The following is a 24,314-nucleotide window of genomic DNA, read 5'->3' as shown; positions in this document are numbered from 1 at the left end:
GGAAAATACAAGTTTTGGACTAAAATGGTAATTTTGCCATTTCCGTATTCGAGGTAAATTCGCATGATTTAATGAGCATATTATTTATGTTATTATTTTTATACATGAAATATATTATTATTGTTATACATGAAATATATCTTGCTATGATTGTATTGAATTTGATGTTAATGGAAATTTGATGGAAATTGACATTTTAAATGAAATGAATAAGTTTGTATGAAAACTAGGTGATATGTTATTTTTATTGTATGAATTACTGCTCAAATAAACATTAAAATGTGTATTCATGCATGAATTATAATGTTGATAGACATTGTGAAATAATACATGGGAAAGGTTGTACTAATGAAAAGATGATAAAGTGTCCCGGTTGAATAAAAAGGGATATCCGATAGATATATCATTTCTTACATGGTATGAGATCTTGCATGTGTTGCAGTAAATGATTTAGCCCGGACGAGTAATCCATAGATCTCAGCATAGAAAAGATCTAGCCCGGACGGGCGTTCCTTGAATAATCGAGCCTCCTGAAGAATATGTGTGCATTATAGATTTAGCCCGGACGGGTAATCCGATTGAGGATTGAATTTAGCCTGGACTGGCAATTCAGATCCAAGCTTATGAGAGCAATTGTCATTGAAAGGGATTTAGCCTGGATTGGTAATCCCGACATTGGTTTATGAATTTATTCTACGGGGGATTTAGCCTGAACTGGTAATCCTACCGTAAGATGTAAGGTTCGCGAGAGTGCGTATTGAGATGATCACTTGTATGAATTGATGGTAAATAGGTTATCCATCGAGATCCCCGAGAAATTCTACAGGATTAACATGAGAAATAGAAATGGAAATACTTGAAATGATAAACTCATCTATGCTTAGATGATACTAGTATGATGCATATGATTGTCATGTTTGGATGAGTGGTTGTGCTAAAAGATAACACAGGTACGTACTTGAAACCCATGAACATGTGTTTGACACATGAAATGAAATGGACTTGTGGTAAGAATGCAAATAGATGAATGATACATATGAGACTAATATTTTTATGGCAATCTTATGATGAACATCATTTTGTTGCTTTAAAACTGTTTGGACAGCAGCAATAGTCCGACTTTGAAAATCCACCAAAAATTGTGTAAGTCGAATTAAATGATGAATTAAATATGAAATGAAAGTTTATTGAGTCTAGTTTCACATAGAAGAAACGGTATAAGCAAAAGAATTTAATATTATGATATGTTCGAATTCTTGTGAGACAGAGTCAGAATGAGTTTGGAATCCCCTATTCTGACTTGGGAAAATCACTATAAATTGTACAAAAATAATAATGGGTTATAATTCAAAACACTAAGTAAACATAAACATATGGGAACATCATCCAAATCCCGTACTAAGAGATAATTAAGTTTTAGTAAAGAGAGGTCGGAACTATTAGATAGCGAAATATGGGAGACTTTAAAGAATAAACTGTACTTATTGGCTAGACAAAAAATTCTGAAAATTTTATGATAAAAATACATGTGAGTCTAGTTTCTGGGAAAATTAACGGATCTTAATTTGGAGTTCCGTAGCTCTAGATATAAATGATTTAGTGACTATGACTCAAGAAAATAGCTTAACTGGATTTTAATAAATAGAGAAAAATTGAAATAACATATTAATTCCTTACTTATTATTTTCATGCGAGCTTGCTAAACGTAAAGCTTACTCCCTCCTTTCCATTTCTTTTAGTGTTGTCAGGTCAGCTCGAGGTTGGAGAACGTCGAAGGCAACATCACACTACCAAGCTATCACCTTGGGATATTGATACATAGGTTGAGAAGTTTCAAGTGAGTGGCATGTATAGGAATTAGTTTTTATGATATGTGTTCTATGATTTGGCCAAATGTATTGGCTTATTTTGATTTATTTGTATATGGCAATAGGGTATGGCTCATATTGAGTATGGTTTGTAAATCTATCTATCCATGCTATGTTATAATGTTTGTGATGAAATGATGTGAGCATGATGGTTGGCCATGCATGATTGGTGTTGTGACATGCATGTGTGATGAATGCTTCATGACCATTCGAAGTGGTCATGACCATGGTTAATGTATAATAGGGCAAGTAAGATAATAATGCCTTGAACGTGAATGCTGGATGTATAAGTTGATAATCATGGTATAAGAGAATAAGTGGTAAATTATTTGACTTGGTCAAATAAATGAGATTTGGTATGCCTAGAATTGGTATAATGTGAGGATATTTAAAACGTGTATGATGCATTGAAAATGTCATGTTGTGTCTTAATAAAGAGTGTTTTAATCATTAAAATGTTGCTATGAATTGTGATTATGACGTGTATATAGATGTAAGGGGTTGTGGGTAACATGAAGGCTTGGAAAATAACCTAAGTGTTGGCCACACTGGTTGAGACATGGCTGTGTGTCTCATCCGTGTGAGGGACATGGCTTGGTGACACAAGCGTGTGGCTTGGCCGTGCGGTTCAAATTGTGTGCTAACGTCATAAACAGTGAGTTACACGACCTAAGGACACGGGCGTGTTGATGACACACGAGCGTGCCCTTGTGTCCACACGGGCGTGCCCTTGTGTCCACATGGGCGTGCCTTTGAGTCCACACGGGCGTGTGACCCTATTTTATGAGAAAAATTTCTAAGTTTTCCCAGAAACTTCCAAAGTTCTCGGTTTAGTCCCAGACCGTTTTAAATGTATGTTATGGTCCTCTAGACCCATAATAGGGACACTATGAATATATTCGATTGGTTTTAATTTGGAATGAAATTTTATGGCTCGGATTGCATGATCGTTTGCGTTTAAGCCCGGTAATGCCTCGTATCCTGTCCCAGCGTTGGACTCGGGTAAGGGGTGTTACACTTTATGTTGCAACTCAAGAGATTCTTTTGATTGCTTGCAAAAATAATGCACACCACGTGCTTTACTTGAATAAATTTGTGCTTTATTAAACTCTCATAGTATCAGTTTGCCCTTAACCTAGACAAAACTTTAATTTATATAATACTTGGGTTTTGTTTACATAAGAATTACAATCTAATTACTTCTCTATAAAGAAAGTTAAAATCAACATACGATTTAATCCAATGCCTTCAAAGATAGAAAGTGACTTCACTTGTTTCTCAAATAACCAGTCTTTATTTGTAAGAAATCAATCTTCAAGTATTCAATTTCAACTCAATTGGTCTTCATGTTTTAGACTTTACTCGTCTAATATTGTCAAAAATAAATAGCCCAAAGCTTTTGTTCTAAAATCTACCAACTCTTGAAACAATGCCCAAAAATGTGGTCATTGTTTTAGTCATAGAAGCAACCACAAAAATAACTTTACCTCTAAATGTGTCAACAATTAGGATTCAAATTTAATGTGGATAATAAATAGACTCAGATTTTAAAATAGGTTTGAAGATTCAAATTCAAATATTAAATTTTTTTATAAATATTCAATCTATTGCAATCCTACTAATATCAGCACAACCATTGTTGAAGTGTACTAAATTATTTATTATTTTTTCTTCATCATTTAGTACAAGTTCTCAATAAATAGATTTAGAATTTTTTGGTAAAGAATTAAAAATGTTTCCATTTCTATTAATCGAGCTCGCATTGTAATAGTAAAGGATTTCCATTGACATCAGAACTCGAATTCAGTCTCTAGACTGTTAGTGTATGAGGATAAAAATAAACTTATGAGAAATTAAGGAAAGCTTCAAGGTGTATATTAAAGTCACTTCCTTTAAGGTTCTATTTGCCCCCACTTATATTATGGTATGCAAAAAAGTTACTGGGAAATGAATCTCGAGGATAAAATGAAGCCAAATGATTATCTACATTTTGCATTGTTGGAAATAGTCCACTAAGTGAAGTATTGCAAGGATATCAATTTTTATAAAGAATTTTTGCAGTAATTCTTTATAGAACAATATAAGAATATGAAAGATGGTGGGAAAATAGAAAGAAATTTTGTTTCTATATTTTTTTGGGTGTGTCATACAAATGAAATTTCTCTCCTATTTATAGGAGGTCTCATGTCTCTTCATAGAGACATAATTACTCAAATGGATAATCATATCTTTAGCAATAAACATAATTATTCAATAGATATGTACTTGAAAAATATCTATTAAATAATCATGACTTTTTGTTGACAATCAAGTGATATAACTTTTGGTCGATTGAGTCTTAGCTCAATTGGCATGAGCATTGTTGCCAATGCAGGAGGAGGCGAGTTTGAGTACGCTGAAGCGCATTATCCTCCTATTTATAGGTTGGGAAGGGGTTATGAGTAACTTTAGGTATTATGTCAAAAAGAGTAGATATGATCAGAGATATAATTCATCATTATAAATAGTGACAAAATTTGGTTAATAACTTTTGGATATTTATAACTTTTCATTTGCAACTATTAAAACATTATATATATTGAAAATGTTTCATTGTAGACATCTCTAACCTAGTTGATCTAGCCCAATTTGCAATATCAAAAGCTAAAGCTTTTAGGTTCCTAAAAATGGAAAGTTCAAGATCTGCCAAATGGTTGCAAAATTTTGCAAAGGTTTTGGAACCTTCGTGGTGTACGTTCTTCAAGTTTCCTATCTTCAGTCCTCATAGGCAGACCAGCCACGAAGAATACTAAGTTTCCGGCAATGGAGGCAGTGACCAAAGCAAATGATATTACCCAAGATGACAGAAATTGAAATTTCATATCTCGGATTAGTTTCAGATTGGATCAATTATGGGCTTTTTAATTTGGATTTAAAAATTGAGATTTTTAGATTGGATTATTACAAACTCAGATTAGTTTAAGTTTGAATCATTCATTTTTCAATTCAGATTTTTTCAATTCGAATTGTATCATTTTTAGATCAACTTTGAGTTTAAGTCCATTTAGAGGGGTTAGAATTGTTGTCATTTTCTAAGCATATCAAATCCGATTAAACTATCAGATCAGAGTCAAAAGTAATAGATATCTTCATTGTCATTCACTTCTCTGTTTTGCTACAAAGCCACAGATCTACTACAATTCGCATAGCTAGAAGTTTCCAGATATCTATGCTAATCATGATGATTTTGTTGTATATTGCTTCCACTATTTGTATTCATGTTTGCCTTGTTTCTTCGTTGAGCCAGCTTTGGCCTTCGTCTCCCTTTCTGCCAACTGCAACCCCGAGCTCCTGTTCATACAAGAAAATGTTCCCAAAATGAATCAAGCAAAAGCAGAGCTACTATGCCCTTAAGTAACATCTTGAATTAAAGTTCCAGTTTACTTCAAAACAGAATATATATATATATATAATTTGGTTCAATGCAGGATATAAATGCAATATTACTACTATTTATTGGATAAGTTTGGTGTGGATTTGATGAAACCCAACTACAAGATTTTAATACTGAAGAGTACATATGGATTATTAATGTGGACGGCCAGCATTTAATATGATATCCGTTTGAGAAAAATTAAAAATTTCAAATAAAAGTATTAAGTAATTAAAAGTAGTTCATAGTTCAGCGGTCACCTTTTCAAATCAGGAGCTCCTTCTCTCTTGGTCTCACTCAAGCTCCCACTGAAATGCTCTTTCCCCATTTGGTTACGATTCCCTGCTCCCCGTGGCAGCCTCGATTGGTAGTGCCCAGTCAATGAAAACCCTTGATCCCTCTCCGATTCGCCCCCAAATTCCTTGATCGAGACCGAACCGCATGATATCAACTGCATCAAAACGGCCGACGCTTTCATTCTCCCGCTCCGATTCAAATTGTCTTCTTTACCATCACCCTCGCACAAACTCCGCAGTGCATCGGCTTTCATCAACGATTCCAATGTCTCCGAGCTCGAATCCGATGGCCGTGGCGGCGAAATATCTTCCCTTCTCAGCTCCGTACTTTGGTTCTGCTCCAATTCTTGACTTTGTAGCCTTTCAATTTTCGATTCTTTAACCACCGGTTTTCTCCTCTTGTCATCGGTCTGAGTCGACGCGTCGACAGCGAGTTTTCCAGGCGAGTCGGAGCTTGAATCAGCCGTGAAAATTTTGTGCTCAGGGAGATCAATAGAACTCCGAGACGGATCCCTCTGCCGTCTGATTGGCTGAAAATCATGATCTTTCCCTAACTTTTCAGACTCGAGTAGATTAATCGAGTGGTCGAGAATCTCCGATCCTTTGAGGACGTATTCTTGGCCGTGAGATGGGTAAATGAAATCGTCCTCCGCTAAGTCATGCCAAACGAAGCCGTTTTTGTAACACCTATATTTTTATTTGAAAAATTCAATACTGAAAATATTAACTATAAACATTAATATCGGACGGCGCAGGGTAAAGTAATCTGAGGGCGGTTGGAAATAAATGAGAGTGTTACCGTTTGGAGGACCAAGAGTATAGACTAGCCATGCCTTTGCCTCGTAGGAGGTTTAGCCGTTTGATTACATCTGGAGAAAAAAATCAATATATAGTCAAATTGCATTTGCAGTGAAAATTTGGTAATTTTCTAAGCATCCAAACAGAGTCAAGAAAAGTAAGGTTTTGAAATTTAAACTTAATTCTTTTGTGTATGCTTTTTTAATGCATTTGGTCTTTACGAGAAAGCTGAAAGTCTAGTTATTGTCAGCTGGAGTTGGGTAAATACATATGGCAGAAGGTAGTTCTTGGAACATGATAAAGTAATTAAAATACTCTTGGAAGGCAAACAGAGAATGAATAGGATAGTAGGTTAGTTCTGAGTACCTTTTAGATAAAGTCCAGCGTTAGAAGAGAGAGGAACTTGCATGAAATGAGGGTGTTGAAGTTGACCATTCCTAGATAAGTAGTAAACAACAGCAACTTTTCTTACAACAGGGGTGTTGAGAGGCTTGGGTTCAACCCAGACCTTGTTTCTTTCGGGGCTTATTTCTACTGTCTCTTTCCACTTCCTTGAAACGACCCCAGACTCTATCATCCTCCCCCTGGAACTCACCGCCATTGCACTTTCTGAGAGGAAAAGAGACATTACAAAGGGGAGAATATAGTGGAACATAAATAAAAAGGAAGAGGAGGGAGATTTTACCTGAAGGAGAGGGGAGGGAGTTAATAGAGAAGCAAATCAAGCAATGGCAAGATTTGGGTTTTATAGGCAAAGGGAAAGAGAGAGAGAGAGAGAGAGAGATGCGAAACAATGCAATAGAGAAAAGGGAGAAACACGTGTGGCGAAAAGTTGTGATATTTTATTGGTTAAAATTTTAAAGCTCAGAATTTAATTCACTGCAAAATCTTATAGAAATAGTAGAAAAGAAGTTGTTGAAACTCAAATTTACTACCAAATATTAAAATGTAAGTTGAAATGGAGTGAGGCTTGAGAATGTTTGTAGTTATACCAAAAAAAGGAATTCAAAAATGGGAAAGCGGCAGACAAACAGGTAGGAAACAGGGAATAAAGGGGTGAGCAGATGTAGTTCTTCCGGTAGCATCAAAAGTCAATTTCTTTTTCTAATGCAAATTGCAAAGTCAACCGGTGCCGTTCTTCCACCCTTTATATTCAATTGTTCTGAACTAATATAAATTATTAACTTTTATCATATAAATGTCAAATTATAGTCCATGATAAATTTCGACAAAATATGAGTAAAAGGCAGAAGTGAAGAGACAAGCAAAGAAAGCTAAACAGACGAAAGGAAGAAGAAGAAGAAGAAGAAGAAGGACAGCAGGAAGCAGTAGTCCGTTACTTGAACTAATTCAACATCGTTTGTAGAGGAGTCTGTATGTCCAAATTATATGCTCACAACAGCAGTATTTGCTCTTAGTGCCTTCTGCAGATTTTTCATGGTTTTAGCACTAAATTTCTTTCATTAACAAGTGACATTTTTGTCTGAACATATTAAGCCTTAGTTTTAAGCTGTCAAAACAAGGCATTGTCGGTTTGAACTCCACAACCCAGAACATGAATCAAGAAACATGAAGGGAATACAGTTCCTGCGTATAACCTGATGAATTACTAATTTGATTTTACTTTATCAGTAACTTTTCATGTTCATGAGATACGAGATTCGCGGCCTTCTCGGCATTTCCAGTCAAAATATGATGATAGAAGAAATAGGAACTACATATATGTGAAGGACAATGTTTTCATGGAAGGAAACACTACTCGAACCGAACCGTTAATGGCATGTTTCCGGCAGAACAAAAACAATAGTCCAAGAGACATCTCGACCAAAAAAACAATATTCCAAAAATTTTATATAAATTTTCAGGCGATTGCTTATTCGGGTTATAAACAATATTTTAATAATTAGATTAACGATTATACTATTGGTAAAATTCAATTTAAATATATAAATTATATTTTAAATATATTAAAATATAACTATTACAAATTTAAATATATAATTTATATATTTGAAATAAATTTCATTAAGAAAATAATTTTATATCCAATATAAATATTATATAAAATGCATTATATTATAAATAAAGATTAAAAATATCATTGGACTTAAAATACACGCCGAAACTAGAAAAAAAATAATTTTATGTCGCTTTAGCTTTGTTTATAGCTCCAAAAGCACTTTAGAAAAATAAAAATTAATTTCTCATTACTTTTGAAAAGTTTGGATCAAATATAATGTACATTTTAGACATAATATTGCGAAGTAAAAAATATGCATTTAAATAATGTTTAAATTCGTTAATATTATGATATTTTAATAAAAATATAAAAAATAATTTAGCAACTCATTATTAATATTTTAATATATGAAATATAAATTTAAATATTTTTAAGTAATTAATATTAATTATTTGTAAAATTTAATTTGAATATATAATCTATATTTTAATTATTATTAAAAATAACCATTATAAATCTAAATATATAATTTTATATATTTGAAATAAATTCTAATAGAAAAGTAATTATATACTTAATATAACTATTACATAAAATATATTAGAGTATAAATAGGGGTTAAAGATGTAATTTTGGGTGTTTTCGAAAAAGCAAAAGTTTGCTTTTCGAGTTCAAAAGTGCTTTTCAAAAATTATCCGTTTAGCATTGTTTAGTTTATTTTTTATGTTAAAATTTGAGATTTAATTTCTATACTTTAATTTGATATAATTTAGTTTTTCTATTTTTATAATATTATTAATAGGTTTGAGTTGATAATACAATTAATTGTTGTTGTGAAAGTGATAACATGCATTTTTATTCTTATTCAATAACACGACCAGGCATGTAAAATATATTCAATCATGTTCAAGCAATAATAAATTACATATCAATAGAATATTTATGATTGTTTCTTAAAATAAAATAGTTTCATTTTATCATTTTAATGGCAACAATTAATGATGTTATCAATTTGGAACTATTTTATTAAATTAAAGTAAAAAAGATTAAACTTAAAATTTTAGTATGTTAAGAGGGACCAAGATCATAATTAGACCAAAGAAATCAAATGAAGGTTTCAAAATAATTTATGGTAACACCAATAATCTTTTTGTATTTTTTTCCTTCAATTTAGTGCCGACTTTTAACGATGCTTGCTTGATTTGATTTAATTTAATATATGGATTTTAAATTTTGTTAAATTTATTTATATTTATGAATAATTTACTTAAGATCAGTTCACTCATATTATTTTTTTATTTTAAAAATATTTTATATTATTTTTAGTTTAATATATAATAAATTTATATTTTTCATTTGTTAAAATTTTATATATAATCAACTTAACAAATTTTTAATATTTACATTATAATATTGTAGATTATTATTTAATTTTTATGTGATATAAATTATATAATATAATATATTACAAATTTAAAATTGAATAAAACTTGAGCTTTAAAAGTTTGAATTTGAACCCAACCCATATTTTATTTTTTGTTCAAACTTTTTTGACTTTCGAATAAATTTTCGTGCTTGATTGAATAACCAGACCCACTCTAATCATAATCAATCACACCATTGTTTTGGTTTTTAACATGAAAGCAAAGGGCAGCCATGGTCAAGCTTCTGTTAGGCCTGCCTTTGGGCAACATTAGGGTATAATTTATAAGTTTTTAGTTGGGACCTAGAGTTCTTTACTGTGAGACTTTAATCTTTTTCCAAGTTCATTGGAAGCCCATCCGTATCAAAATATAGGTTTGTCCCAAGAGACTTATATATAGGAAGGCAATAAAAAGTGTCGATTTCAATATTTATATATTTGGTTTCAAATATTATAAATTCAGATAGTTTCGATTTTAAACTTAATACAGATAATAAATAGAGTCGAATTTTAAATTAAATTTTAAATTTAAATATTAAAAAATTACAAATATTCAATCCGGTATAATCCTATTGATATTAGCTAAATGAACTTTGAAGTGTACTAAACTATTTATTGTTTTTCTTCAACATTCACTACAAGTTTCCATAATTAGATTTAGACTTTTCTCGTAAAAATGTTTTTTTTCTTATTAAAAGTTTTGTCATTTCTCCCAGATGCTAACTCTTGGCATGGTCTCGTAGTTATTATATTGATGCAGGTGATCTCTTGGGTCCTATTTGCCCATAATACGTTTCTGTTGGTAGCTTGAAGGAATTTGGGACTTGCTTGGGCGACCCATGTGGTCAACAAGTCATTTGCATATTGAGCTAATGAATCCTCTCCTAGTTTAGCGAGTAGTTTTAGTAAATCCATTTCCCTTCTTAAGGCCTTCATCTATTGCTCGAGTGAAAAGCTTGATGGCACCACACCTACTCCTTTTGGACCACACCTAAAATCTCTTCTTCCTACTCTTGTGAGGTGATCCCCTCGCCCAACTACTGGCGAAACTGTATCCTCATACCTTGGTGCCACATTTACTGTTTTAGGATGGCCACGTTTCGCCCTAAGCTCACAAATAATATGACTGTTCTGTTGTATAGTATTTTTGTGCTAATTGTATAAAGCTCTATATATTACTGTGCTTTTGGAGTATTATTTTGCACAGTGGGGTTCTCGACCCCTTTAATACTGTGATTGATGGTTGTCTCTTGGAGGGCTCAGTTGGTTCAAAAAATCTTCGTATTATCTAGGTGATTGTTCCTGTTGGGGTTGTTGGTAATAGCCTCCCTCATTGTCTAGTTGGCCACATCGATTATAACCTGCAAGGTCCTAGTATTTTGCTCCTAGTTGTTCCTGATAGTACTACTCTTGATCCTAGCAATGTTGATAATAATTTGCCTTAACCGTACTGATGATCATCTCCATATTGATACTAGCAGTATTGGTTCTGATAAAATTGGTCATCCTACTTGCAATTGACCTTGTTGGTTTGTGTTCTTTATAAGGCGTTTTAAGTTTATTAGTCATTCTACTCGCAATTGACCTTGAAGAGCCATTAACATAAGAGTGGTTCACATCATAGATGATGTGAAGAACCACTAAATTATGATTTGAAAAGCTTGATGTCGTACTTGAGCAGAATTAATTTAAGCACTGCATTCTCTCTTATCTATTCTTCTTAGAGGACGAGAGTATTTATAAATGAAAGAAAGCTTGAAATGGGCCCTTCATCATATGAGCACCTCTTTGGTAGAGTCCAACATAGGTCTATGTTACGGTATGGACTTGATGTCGCAGAGTTGTTGAAGTTGGAAAATTGAGATAATTAAATGAGATTAAATCTAATGTGATTATTGTCGTAGGTGGTGTTGTGACAATATCATTTCTATATTCATAATGGTGTGGGAGGTGCTTTGATATAAAGGTATAACAAAAATATTTAGTAACTACATAAAAGAAATAAAAAATAAATTAATTTTTAAAATTAAAATAATTGAAAAATATGTACATATAAAATAAAATAATTAATTACCCATTATACACATTATTTCCTTTTTCATTTTAATTTTCAATTTTTTAATTGAAAAGGTTGGTATGATGTTAATGACAGGACCAATAAAATCTAAAAGAGAATATTAATACCTAGTAAAAAATATAATTAGTATAAAATAGTATATATTTGCATTTCTCATAATATAATTATACGTAATAATGAAGTTGAACCTATTGCTTGTTTATTTTCAAATCATAAAATGAAATATAAAACAAAATTATGTTGTAGATTGGAGAAGATATTTCATTAACAATTATATAGAAAGTTAGTGAAAATTAAGTTTACTATTGTTGATGGTTGACTCGTATAAATAATGAAAAAGAAGGAATAGAGAAAATTAGGTGCACAAATTTACGTGCAAAAACTTCTTCGATCAAGAGGATAAAAATCATAGGTAAATAAAACTTCAGTAATGAGCAAACAAATGAAGAGTACAAGATGAAAAAATTCAAAACAAATCATAACCCCAAATATAAAACTCTCTAGCTAAAAACAAAATTCCCTCAAAGCTCTCTCTTGAATTTGTCTCTAATGTTGTATATGATCAAATGGCTCTGTTTATAGGCTAAAAATAGAGGATTAATCTGACTAAAACTTTTTTAGAGTAATCAGACTTCGAGTGAAAGAAAGAGTCATACATGGTTATAAAAACGTGATTACGTCGCGTCGTTGTGACATCATATACTTCATTGTTGGGATGTCGTCGTCGTGTTGTCATGACGTCCCATGCTTCCTCATCGAAACGTCGTTTCTAGTTATGTCAAATGCCTACAAAATATCCAAAAATACAAGATACACTCCACAATTTTAAATATTAATAAGCTTATTAAATGATTTTTTTATTTTGAAATTGTGCAAAGCTTTTCTCCGTAAAGAAGTCTTTGTCACAAAATTCATTAACCATCAAATTTTAAATTATGATTCCTTGAAATTTAAAATCTAAGTTAAAAAAAATTATAAGAAATAAATTTAAAATTTAAATATCATAACATCAATCATCATGGAATAAAATGATATTTCATTTCTCATTAGTGCTCTTGTCATTCGAATATATCTCAATATTTCATTTTTAAAGACTTATTATTTTAATATTCCATTATTTTTTGACATTCTTCTGAATTATCAATGTTTATAATTTCTATTTAATCTTAATTGATATAAGTAAGTATTAGTTAATAAACATTATATTTTAAAACACTACGATAAAAAAAACGTTAACAATTATGTAAGTATTACCAAATTTAAATAATAATAAATTTTAACAAGTTAAATATTAATGAAAATTATACATTTTCTCATGATGGAAACAAAACCTATAAAATAATATTTAAAGGTAATTTTCTTTTCAGTAATTCTTTAGATCTTATCTGAATGTCAACACTTTATTAATGTGTTTATTTGGAATAAACTTATAACGTTAATTAAGTGATAATCTATAATATATATAAAAGAATAGAGTTTGGAGAGATTTTTAACTGACCAATATAACCATTTTTGTTCAATGTATTACTGAATTTATTATTTTAAATATTTTTTATTTTTTTTTAAGATCTATCACATTTATAAGCTAAAATAACTGATTTAAAAAAATTAAACGTGTAAAACCACTTGCAATGCCTATGATATTAGAAAGTAGTTAATTTAAAATAATAAATATATTTTAGTATAGATTCAAAGACTAATTAAGTCATAATAACTATAAAACTTATAATAAAAAACTATTAATAAAATAAATATAATTATAATTATTTTTATTATATTCATTGGTTAATTGTATATATAATAAAATTAAAAAATATATTGAAAATAAATTATTGAAATTATTAAAAGTATTAATAATATTAAATAATGATTAAATTTAAATATTTATCAGATTCTCAAATAATATAACATATAAAATTAATAATATATTTAATTGCTATAATTATTAATTCTATGTATATTATACAATATAATTCTAGAGTTGCTGCAACAATGAGTGAAAAGTGCCAATGACGGACTTATTGGACACATTTAACTATCGAAGTAGTGGTGGGTTTCAATTTTGGGCCCAAAAATAGTGATCAGTTTCAGACCATTCCATTCTTAATTGCTTATAGATTGAAGTTTTGAATCATAGATCTGTCTTTAGCCCAATGGACCAACAAAATCCTCTTAACTCTGTCTAAATATAATACAACCTTGTTAGGTTGGTATAAGTGGTTCTCTATATAGATGAAAGATGGTTGTTCAAATTTAAATTAACCTTTTCTTGCAAGATAGGAAATGTTGGTAAGTGATTGGTCTTATTCGGTAACTGAGTTAATCGGTTCTAGGTCACCAACAAAATATCTTAGTTTTCAACGTGGTTTGATCAAATCACCATAGTTTTTCCATTTCTATCTTTTAACCACAGCTGTTGATTTAAAAAGGATCCTACAAGATCCCATTATAATCAGATCTCATATTAGAAGTTACGCATAAATATTTTTTCAAAATAAATTTATATAAGTTTTTATAATTCAAGCTATAGACTATATGCATCGTGAACTTAAATATTATATGGTAGATGCTAATTATACAAACAGAAAAGGTTTTCTTATACCATATCCTGGGGTGCAATACCATTTGAGAGTGTAACGACCCAAAATCCGTGAGCACCGGGAAAGTATATTATCGGGCCTTCGACTTAGTGAACCGGATTTAAAAATAATTATTAGGAGTAATAATGAGTTTAGTGGTATGTGTAATTAAAATTTGATTAAGTGAATTTAGTTTAATTTAGAGTAATTAATAAAAAAGATTAAATTGAATAGAGTATAAAAGTTTAATTATAAAGTAGAGAAAAGACAAGGGACTAAATTAGTATATAAACCATAGGAGTGACAAGTGTAAGGTAATAATTAAATACAAGTGTAATAATGAAAATGAATACAAATGTAAATTAATAAATAATTTACTTAAATTATAAGTAAAAAATATTATTATTATTATTATTATTATTATTATTATTATTATTATTATTATTAATGTTAAATAAATTAGAATAAAACACATGTATGGTGATGGTTATAAACATGTGCAACAAAAATATGGAAACAAATGTAAAATATAAGTTGATATTTAAAAGATATTAATTAAAATAATAATTAATAAAGGTTAATAAAACATAAAAGAAACAAATTAAAAAAGGAAAGAAGAAAAAGTTAATTGTTAATATCGAGCCTGAAGCATCGGCCCAAAAAGAAAAAAAATCGTCTAGGATTAAATTCGAAGAGAATTCTGGTTTGTATCACTATAACTCAAGCCTTATAATTAATATGTGTTTAATTTAATATGTATGTGTGGTAAGTATTTTAAGGTAAGTATTTAATGAACTAATAAAATTTATGGTTGAGTATTAAAATTGAGATTGATACTGAACTGAATTATGGGATACTGAATATTATTTTGAATACCGAATTAAACTGTGAAATTACTGAGTATTGTTACGTATATTGCATTGAACTGGAAAATTTCTGATGAAACGAATTACTGAATTACTGTGAAAAATTGATCGAAATAATAAATTATAATTAATATTCAATCGAAATGGAAATTGTAATGAAAAATGATTTGAATACCCTATTAACTAGTCGGACTAGTCGGATATAATTGGCATGCCATAAGATATGGAAGAGTACGAGTTTTTGTCGGCTTACTGATCAGGCACTTATGTGCCGACTACTGTTACTGTTACCGATTCGACACGTTGTGTGTCGCATACTATTCCTATTACCGATTCGACACTTTGTGTCTCGAATACTATTACTGTTACCGATTCAACACTTTGTGTGTTGAATACTGTTACTGTTACTGTTACTGCTACCGTTACTGTTACTGCTACCATTACTGATTACTATTTAGGCACTGTGTACCGTTAAGGCACAATGTGCTGTACTAGTGTGTTGGTGGAAATCCGTGTATCCACTGAGTCCGAGTCAAGTTAATAGGGACAGATGAAATAAATTTACTGATAAAACTAAATTTGAATTATATGACATATGTGAAAAGTGAGAATTGCACTAAAAAAATAAGAATGATATATATATATTCAAATGATAACACAAAAAGATTGAATTGTTCATTAAGTGATGATAATTGTAACGTAAAAGTATGTGTGTGATTTAATGTATTTAATTATAAATTGAATTATAGTGATACCACTGAGTATATGCATACTCAGCGTACGGTTGTTTCCGTGCGTAGGTTGTAGAAGTCAAGTATTGAACCAGCATCCAAAGCCAGACCCGACTTCAGCAAACTTTTGGTGATGCATATTTTCTTTTGGTAATGTGCCATGTACATAGGATGTGTATAAATGTTATTATGTTTTGAATATAAATGGTTAAAAATGTTAGTATTACAAGTCTAAGAATTATAATGAAAAAAGTTTATCCATTTCAATTTAATTAGTACACTGATAAATTTAAACTGATATTATATTGATTGAGTTGATTAGAAGGTATATAGAATAGAAAATGAGTATGTGAAATATGTTGGTCGAAATGATTATGTTTGAAATGGATACGGTTTTAATTGCAGGGGGTTTTATGTAAAAATAAGCAGAAATGCTATCGAAATTTATAAAAAAATAAAATTCTGGAGGAATGAGACCCGTTTCACTTTTAATACATGTTTTAGACTTCGAGAGTTCATTATAAGGACTTAGTTATTAAATTATACTATGAATGTTATTTTATTTGTGAATTATTCGTAAGTTGTCTGATATGTTCGGTAATGCCTCGTAACTCTGTTCCGGCGACGGTTCAGGGTTAGGGGGTGTTACAGAGAGAATTAAGCTAGACACATGTACTAGAGATGGCTCTCGAACTCTTTAATTTAAGACATTCAAGGCTTAGAAATGCGGTTGAGAGGAAATTTGTTGTTCTAAAAAATATTTCTCATATTAACATCACCTTAGTATAGTATAACAAAAAATGTTGGATGGTACTAGTATGTTTCATACTTCATAACTTCATTCATAGATGGATTCGGGATTATCCATATTTCGAAATATGTACGGAAGAATAAGACCTTGATAATCTTAAAGATACATATTTAGATTTCGATGATGATGATGAACTCAGTCAAGGACCTACAGATGATAATAATGATCATATGTTAGATATTAATGAGGGAATAACCCAACAAATATGGAACACTAGAACAATTAGATAAAATTGTATATAATGTTTATTTTATTGTTATTTTTATTAGTGATTGTATTATTAACTACAATTTTGGACTAACATAATACATAGGATGATTTGGTTTCCATTTTTGTTACTTTTTTATAGTAATTAATATTTTTATAAATATAAATTATGTAACTATGTAATAAAAATTTGTACTACCAAACGTATATAGAGAATTACACTCTGACACCTAAACATATCTAGGGAATTATAATTCTTTCACTCAATTACTCTATATTGACTAAACAGACCCTTAAAGTTTTGTTACTTATTTAGAGAATTATTTTCTGCAATTACAATTGATATTACCAAACATGAGCTAAGAAATTATGATGTAATTATATTTTATTAGCTAAACATATCTAAGGAATTATAATTTCTTGTAATCATAAGAGGGCATAATTACTACTCTAGTAATCACACTTCCATTCAATTACGTTATGATACCCAAACAGGCCCTAAAATTTATAAAGAATTCGAATAATGTTCAAAATTAATTATTTCACTTTTTTTCTATTGCAATCTCTCTACTGGTTTTTAAAATTATACTAGACATTTTCAAACTATGACTTTTATTTTATATTAGTTCCTAAATTTTAAAATATTTTAATCATATCTTCAAACTATTGATGTTATATTAAAAAAGGTCTTTTAGTTCTTAAAATTATTAATTTAATCGTTATATTAGATGTCATATATCATGTAGCATAATTTAAAATGAAAATATTAATTTTATGAAAAATATATTGCAAAAAATTTAATTTAAATTTTTTTTTAAACTTTAAAAAAATTAAGGATGAATTTAAAATGAGAATTATAATTTAAAGATGCTTCACGTAATTAACTCATATTGTTTATATGAAAAAATAGTGTTGCGATGTAACCAAAAGGCACTAACAAAGCTTGCGTCACGTTCCTGTACTTCGATCAAATTGCTCTTTTTTTTTGGAATAATATTATTCCTCCTCAGCTCTGATTAAATATAGAAGAGGACAAAAACTGTGACCACCCTGATATTGATTTTATTTTAGTTTACATAAATAGTAAAAATGTGTTATGTTCATGGCGGACATTATAGCAAATATATTAATGGTGTTGGGTCCCCTATAAAGATATACTCCACCAAGCTCAAGCTGATGCAACACCCTTATCTCTCAATGTAAAACGTTTTTTTTCTTTTAATTAATTGATTAGACATTGCATTCATAGTGGTGCAGGTGTGATCCATAAAAAGGGTATTAGCTAGATGGATCAACTATGTCCCGTACTTTGTTAAAATTCAACACTTTTGAGTTCATTGATGCTAAGTCTGATTGAAAATAAATCAGAAATAGGTTTATGTTTAATTTGGTTAGTATTTATATTTTTTTAATTTTTAAAATTTTAAATTTGCAGTAAATTATAGTTAATATAAATTTTGTTATTTTTAAAATCTAATGTATCAAATGTATAATATTATGTCAGTTTGTTGTTTTCTCATAATATTTACATAATATTTAAGAACAACCGTAGTAAAGATCTAAAAAGGGACACATAGATTTGAGATTGAGACATATATTGAGGAAATTAAACTGAAGGCCATAATTTTCATTTATGTTGCTTTTCAGCACGCAAATCAGGAATCAAATGCAATTGCTCATAAGTTTGCACAGATAGGTTTCAACTTTGAAAGCCCTCAATTTTGGGTAGAGAAAGTACTTGGAGAAGAGACGGATCTGGTAGAACGGGACCAATGGTGGATGTTTGATTCTGGTTCATCTGTAGCGGCGTATTGATCTATCAGAAGAACGGAATTTTATAGAAAGGCGGTTGATGCTAAGTTTTGTTCTCAAGGGGAAGCTGGATGGGTTTTCTCTGTTATGTTTTAAATCGCCCTTCCGTTTTGATCGAGGCTCTTCATTTATTTTTCTTGTCTTTAAGAGTTATGCTTTTCATGTGTTAATTTTGTTGTTTATAGCTAGATTTCCACATGTGGTTGTGAGAATGCCAAGTGGGTGTTTTGTTTTGTTTTAATATTATAATAAGAAGCCTTGATATTTTACTAAAAAAAATCACGTTATTATAATAAATGAATTTAACAACTATGGTTTGAGTTAGCACTTAAAATTTCAAAATAAAAAAAAGACTAAAAATATTAAATTAGAAAATTGGAACTAAATCCTTAACTTAAGCATAATATAAGACTAATAGTAAATTTTGACATAATAGATTTAACTACTATCATTTAGGTCAAGACTTATAAATTATGCAAATACAAGCTTAATTTCAGGATTCTATTAACCAGAGCAAGCTATTAAAGAGCTTGATTACCTGCAAATTGTCCCATTCCACAACTATGTTGGAAAAACCTTTAGCCCTTTCAAATACTCCCTACAATTTAGCCTAGATATCTCAAAATTGTCTAATGAACCTATTATAACCACTATATATTGTTTTCTATGGTCCCAAAAAATTCACTTTGTGAACCTTGTAATGGATTACCCCAAATTGTTCCATCGACATTAAGTTTGATCTAGCCAGCCCATGATGGGAGACCACACGAAACCATTGAGCATCGCCTACAACCTTGCTCCAATATCTAACATCTTGTAACATAATCTGTTGAATCTGATGCCTTATGTGTAGTATTTTCATCTATGTACACTTGTAATTTTTTCGAACAGATTAATTAATAAAATTACTCATGAAATTAATACCCTTTGTATATTATCCTCACATGGTTTTTGCATGTAAAGCAAAATAGAAGCTAATATTAGCTCACTAGTTTCTAATGTTTAACTAATAGGACAACTTATATAGATGAACCTAAACATGTCCTTAGGCTAATCGGAAATAAGCAAATTGATTGAAAGACTAATATGCTGTCTATCAAGTCCAATTGGGGAGATTCATTGTCTTAGGCATTAGAGCGGATGACTCCTAAAAGATATAGACATAGATGTGACTGATTGGACTAACAATACATCAAACTGGTCCAAAAAAGAATAGGTTTTGAATCATTTTATAAATTTATTCACTTGTGACATTCAAAGTGTGACATATCTTAATCTTGAGTGGATGGTGGACTATGTATGCGTGACTCGTATACTTTGGTGTAAGTAAAAGCATGAATGCAAATGGATAAGGAACTGAAAGTTGGTGCGTTTGATATACAACTTCTGCAGCATGTAGCATCATTCACAATAGTGGAATTTATAGTCCAAGACATGAGTAAATGATATCCTTTCATTGGCAATACATAGTAAATGAAAAGTAAATATGGTCACGAGTCGTTTGTCTTTGTGATGAGTGACTTGATTATTATTTGATAGTAATTGACTTTTCATGAAGGAAGATTTAATGGTTACCATGAGATAAAATAGTATCCTATTAGGAGAGCTGATTTATTCCAAAGAGATTAAGGATGCTCTATGAGGGTAATGCACTGATCACAAGCTTATTGAATGAACACTGATCGAGTTATTTTTGTAATGGTATGTCATTAGGGATAGCTCAGCCACGACCTATAGTGGAATTAATGATTTCGTGACTAAATGAGTTTATAATTAATAGACGAAAAGTTGGAACTTAATTATAAATCATTTGAGCTCTAATTATATATGTCTAATCGGTCTCTCCGCTGGCTTATTAGAACTGGAAATGAATTGCATGTTTAATCAAATGAACAGAAAGGGATATAAATGGTAAAGTTGGAGAAATAGAAAACATTCAGAAATGATTTGGTTTTCTCACTACATGGAAATAACTTGAAAATTTTATTTATGGTTTTTCAAATTTTTGTTTAATTAATTAATTAATTGAAGTTTTTAAATTAAATTAAATTAAATTAATTGGTCATAGTGAATTCGTTAAATGTGGAAATATTAAATATATTTTCTAATAAATTCTTTTATGGGAAAGTTGTCATGATTTTAACGAAATTAGAATCGAGTTGAGAAGTTTTTTCACTTCGCTTATACATGACACTATAGAGACTGGGTAGTCAAATCCAAACCACTAACTCATTCAGAAAATCTCTTGACATAGAGAAGGACATAGGCCTTGGTTGAGCCAGTAACTAATGGCCAAAAACGATCTAGTGACCATTTGATAAGGCCTTTGTGTAATCCTCTAAAAATTAGAATTTCACCAGATAATAGTCATTTTCTAAGTCCATTAGTTGAATGTTGTCAAACAGTTTCCATAGTGCATGAATCTTGTTTGACAAGGTGCTAAAGCCAATTTCCTTCCAAGTTTAGAGACCACTACATTTTCCATTTTTTTCTTCCATAAGCATGTGGACTTTCAGCGAGAATTTAGTCGTTGGGATCCCCTCTATAGTTTCTGAGGGGATGTCATCCTCCAACAAAACTGGATGGACTTATATCCTCCTCGTCCACCTCATTCATATAAGATGAATTCCTTAATCCAAAAGAACACAATAGCTTATCTCTAAAGAACACTGGGTTCTTCCTCTAGAATCTCCATCACTGAATCCCCTACATTAGGCGAACCTTCAATACTATGATTAACCTTTTTAGTAGCCTTTCTGACCCTTTCATTAGTCATCAAGTTTCAGTTTATACTGGCATTCTCCTTTAATTTAATCTCCTCTTTGAATGAAAATAATAATAATAAGTAATCTAAATTTTAAATTGTAAAAATAGAACGTTAATAATGACAATAAATCGCAAAAAAGAGAGAAAATAACACACATAATTTTACGTGGAAACTGTTTCAGGAAAAAACCACAGATAGAGGAGAAGAAAATTCACTATGTCGAAATTTGAATGATACAAGAAGAATATAGACTACGTCTATTTATAGGTTTGTAAAATCATATTCTAATCAAAATCAAATAGAAGTAATACACTAATGTTAAAACACCTTATTCTAATCAACATCAAATAGAAGAAGTAAACTTCCATACGGATTTCACTTGTGCAGCCTGTACCGTACCGCAGGGAAACCTAGTCTAATATTTTGCTTATTAGGGATCTCCGATGGGCTGCGACCTTCACTCTCATAGATTCCCTCATCTTGCCTCTTATATTTTATTTTTATAGAATTTTGAGTCACATAACTTCTAACAAAAAAACTTGAATTGATCCAATCTAAATTAACATGATTCAAAATTAATGTGACTCTTCCAATTGTAAAGTTCATTTATCATAGGAATAGTATTTCAATTAGAATATTATATCCATGCTGAATTTAGAAAATGCAATGCTAATAACCCCACTTTCATAATCTTGTATGAATATCAGGAAAAAGTGGAAAGTGGTCCAAGAAAGCACCCAATATTTTGTTTTTATCATTAATTCTATTATTGGCCTTTGACTAATCCCAGTGTCTCCTTACAATCACCAGAGTTTGTATATTATGTAGAATATCGTCCAGACATAATTAGTAATTGTTAAACAATTCCTAATTACATATATTCTATAATGTTTAACCCGTCATTCCAAAGAATGAGATATTTCAAGAATAAGTCTAGCTATTATTTTAGTCATTTTTATTTGAAATTCAAAATTTAATCCTTCTATTTTCTAATATTTTCAGTAGTTCCAAGTTAATAATATCACTAGCTGATGCTGTTAAAGTGATGAAGTGCTTTTTTGTAAAAAGAAAATATTACTTTAAGTATTAGACTAAGATGTAAATTATTATTGACTGAACATGAATAATTAAATTTTTACATGACCTTGATTATACGTTTTATCACTTTAACCGGAGCAACTGACGATGTTATCAATTTGACCTTATGAATAATATTATAAAAGTAGAAATCCTAAGTAATGTGAATTTAAAATTGAGGAATTAAATTTCAAAGTTCCCCATAGTGAAGGGACTAAAACCAGAATTAGACTTTTTTGGTGAACATGATTAGACCTTTAAGAACATGACAAAACTGAAAAGCCCATCCTCCACCAACGATCCATCACCACAAACAGCACTGTAGAAACAATAAATAATTAACTTTTTAGTACATAAAGTAAAAAACACATATTGATCCTAAGAAAGTATAAAAAACCTTATCGCTTGGCATTTATCAATGTTATCATTTTTATTAGATTACATAATCATGGGGATTAATGTCAAAGCACACCAAATTATATATAAAACTATATTTCACATAGTTTTAATTAGAGAGGGACATATCGTTGATATTACACACACCCATGATTTATAACTTGCTGCTTAGGACAAAACAAATAAAGGCAAAACATGTCTACTGAAAATTCAGACAAATCCAAGAACCAGGAATGGCTGACAAGTTGGTTTTTATGATTGGATATGGCTTCATGTGTGCCCCTTCTATCTTCTGCAAAAAGAAAATTTGTGTGAATGAGTGGTGTGGCCAAACATTTGGTGGTTTCCACATCATGAGTTTCTCTTTTACAATAATATTTGATCTATTGTCAGTCTCATGCATAAATTTTTTTTTTGTTATTTTTTATATTTGTTTTATAGTTTATATTTGAAGTTTGTGATTAATGCTTCTAATAATATTGTTTTTAAGGCTCGAACCTCATTCTACTTTTAATAATATAATGTATCGTGCCATTATACTCAATACTTATTAATAATCTTATGTATTATCGATAAACTACAATAAAACACTCCATTAATAAATAAAAATAAAATTTTAATATTTATTTACAAATCTTCCACTATTTACTTATCATAAAATATGGTGAAGTATTGCTATATCTTCACTCCACTAATTTTTCTAGGGCCCTTAAGGCAAAGGAGCCACAAGGGCCATTCAATTCCCTTTGAAATTTTGATTGTTATTATATATCTTTTATGCAATGCTGGCGCAGTTGTAACATCAAAACCACAAGACAGTGTTGGGGGTTAAGCAATAGCAGATGATGCCAAATCCCACTTTAAATATTATTTTAATCTCATATTGTTATATTGTTCATAGTGATTTAACATATCAATTGTTAATCTGTCAATCAAAATGAAAAAGAAAAAGTAGACCCAAAATTCTGCATTCATTTAGGTTATTATTATTATTTTGGTGAATAACTCTAGAGATTCAAAGCTGACCATTTCAAGGCTCATATCAAGCATTAAAAGTGGTTATCAGCTAGAAATGAAAGCAAACCGTGCATGTCAACTTCATTTCACATTGCAAACTTGACGCTTGGCAACGTATATAACTTCCAAGGGCTATATATTATCTTGTACAAAGTTGCTACAATATTTTAGTCACTATTTTATAACAATCAACTTGTACAAAGTATCAAGGATGATT

General features: G+C 30.3%; 1 protein-coding gene across 2 annotated transcripts; it reads right to left on the bottom strand.

The window, feature by feature from the left end:
- Positions 1–4,977: 4,977 nt before the first annotated feature.
- Positions 4,978–7,211, bottom strand: LOC107963936 (protein SOSEKI 2). 2 transcript variants are annotated; one of them, XM_016900491.2, is made up of 5 exons: positions 7,060–7,211; positions 6,741–6,983; positions 6,376–6,445; positions 5,541–6,263; positions 4,978–5,198 (listed from the first exon to the last, which is right to left on the bottom strand). In XM_016900491.2, the coding sequence occupies exons 2-5, from the start codon at positions 6,973–6,975 to the stop codon at positions 5,114–5,116; spliced, it is 1,113 nt and encodes a 370-aa protein (XP_016755980.2). In that variant the 5' UTR covers positions 6,976–6,983; positions 7,060–7,211; the 3' UTR covers positions 4,978–5,113. The 2 variants fall into 2 exon arrangements, with proteins under 2 accessions (XP_016755980.2, XP_016755979.2); XM_016900490.2 differs by having other exon boundaries at positions 6,741–7,087.
- Positions 7,212–24,314: the final 17,103 nt, after the last annotated feature.

This window comes from Gossypium hirsutum, chromosome A03, assembly GCF_007990345.1.
Source record: "Gossypium hirsutum isolate 1008001.06 chromosome A03, Gossypium_hirsutum_v2.1, whole genome shotgun sequence".
Lineage (NCBI taxonomy): Eukaryota > Viridiplantae > Streptophyta > Magnoliopsida > Malvales > Malvaceae > Gossypium > Gossypium hirsutum.
Note: the sequence above shows the minus strand (reverse complement) of the source record. Positions and strands in the feature narration are given on the sequence as shown.

Bases quoted from the DNA above. Each gene is read 5' to 3' on its own strand.
- LOC107963936 (XM_016900490.2), bottom strand. From the start codon at position 7,029: ATGTTCCACTATATTCTCCCCTTTGTAATGTCTCTTTTCCTCTCAGAA. The intron at 6,446-6,740 runs GTACTCAGAACT...TTTTTTCTCCAG, and splicing joins CGCTGGACTTTATCTAAAAG to ATGTAATCAAACGGCTAAAC. The intron at 5,199-5,540 runs GTGACCGCTGAA...TTGTATGAACAG, and splicing joins GGAGCTCCTGATTTGAAAAG to GAGCTCGGGGTTGCAGTTGG.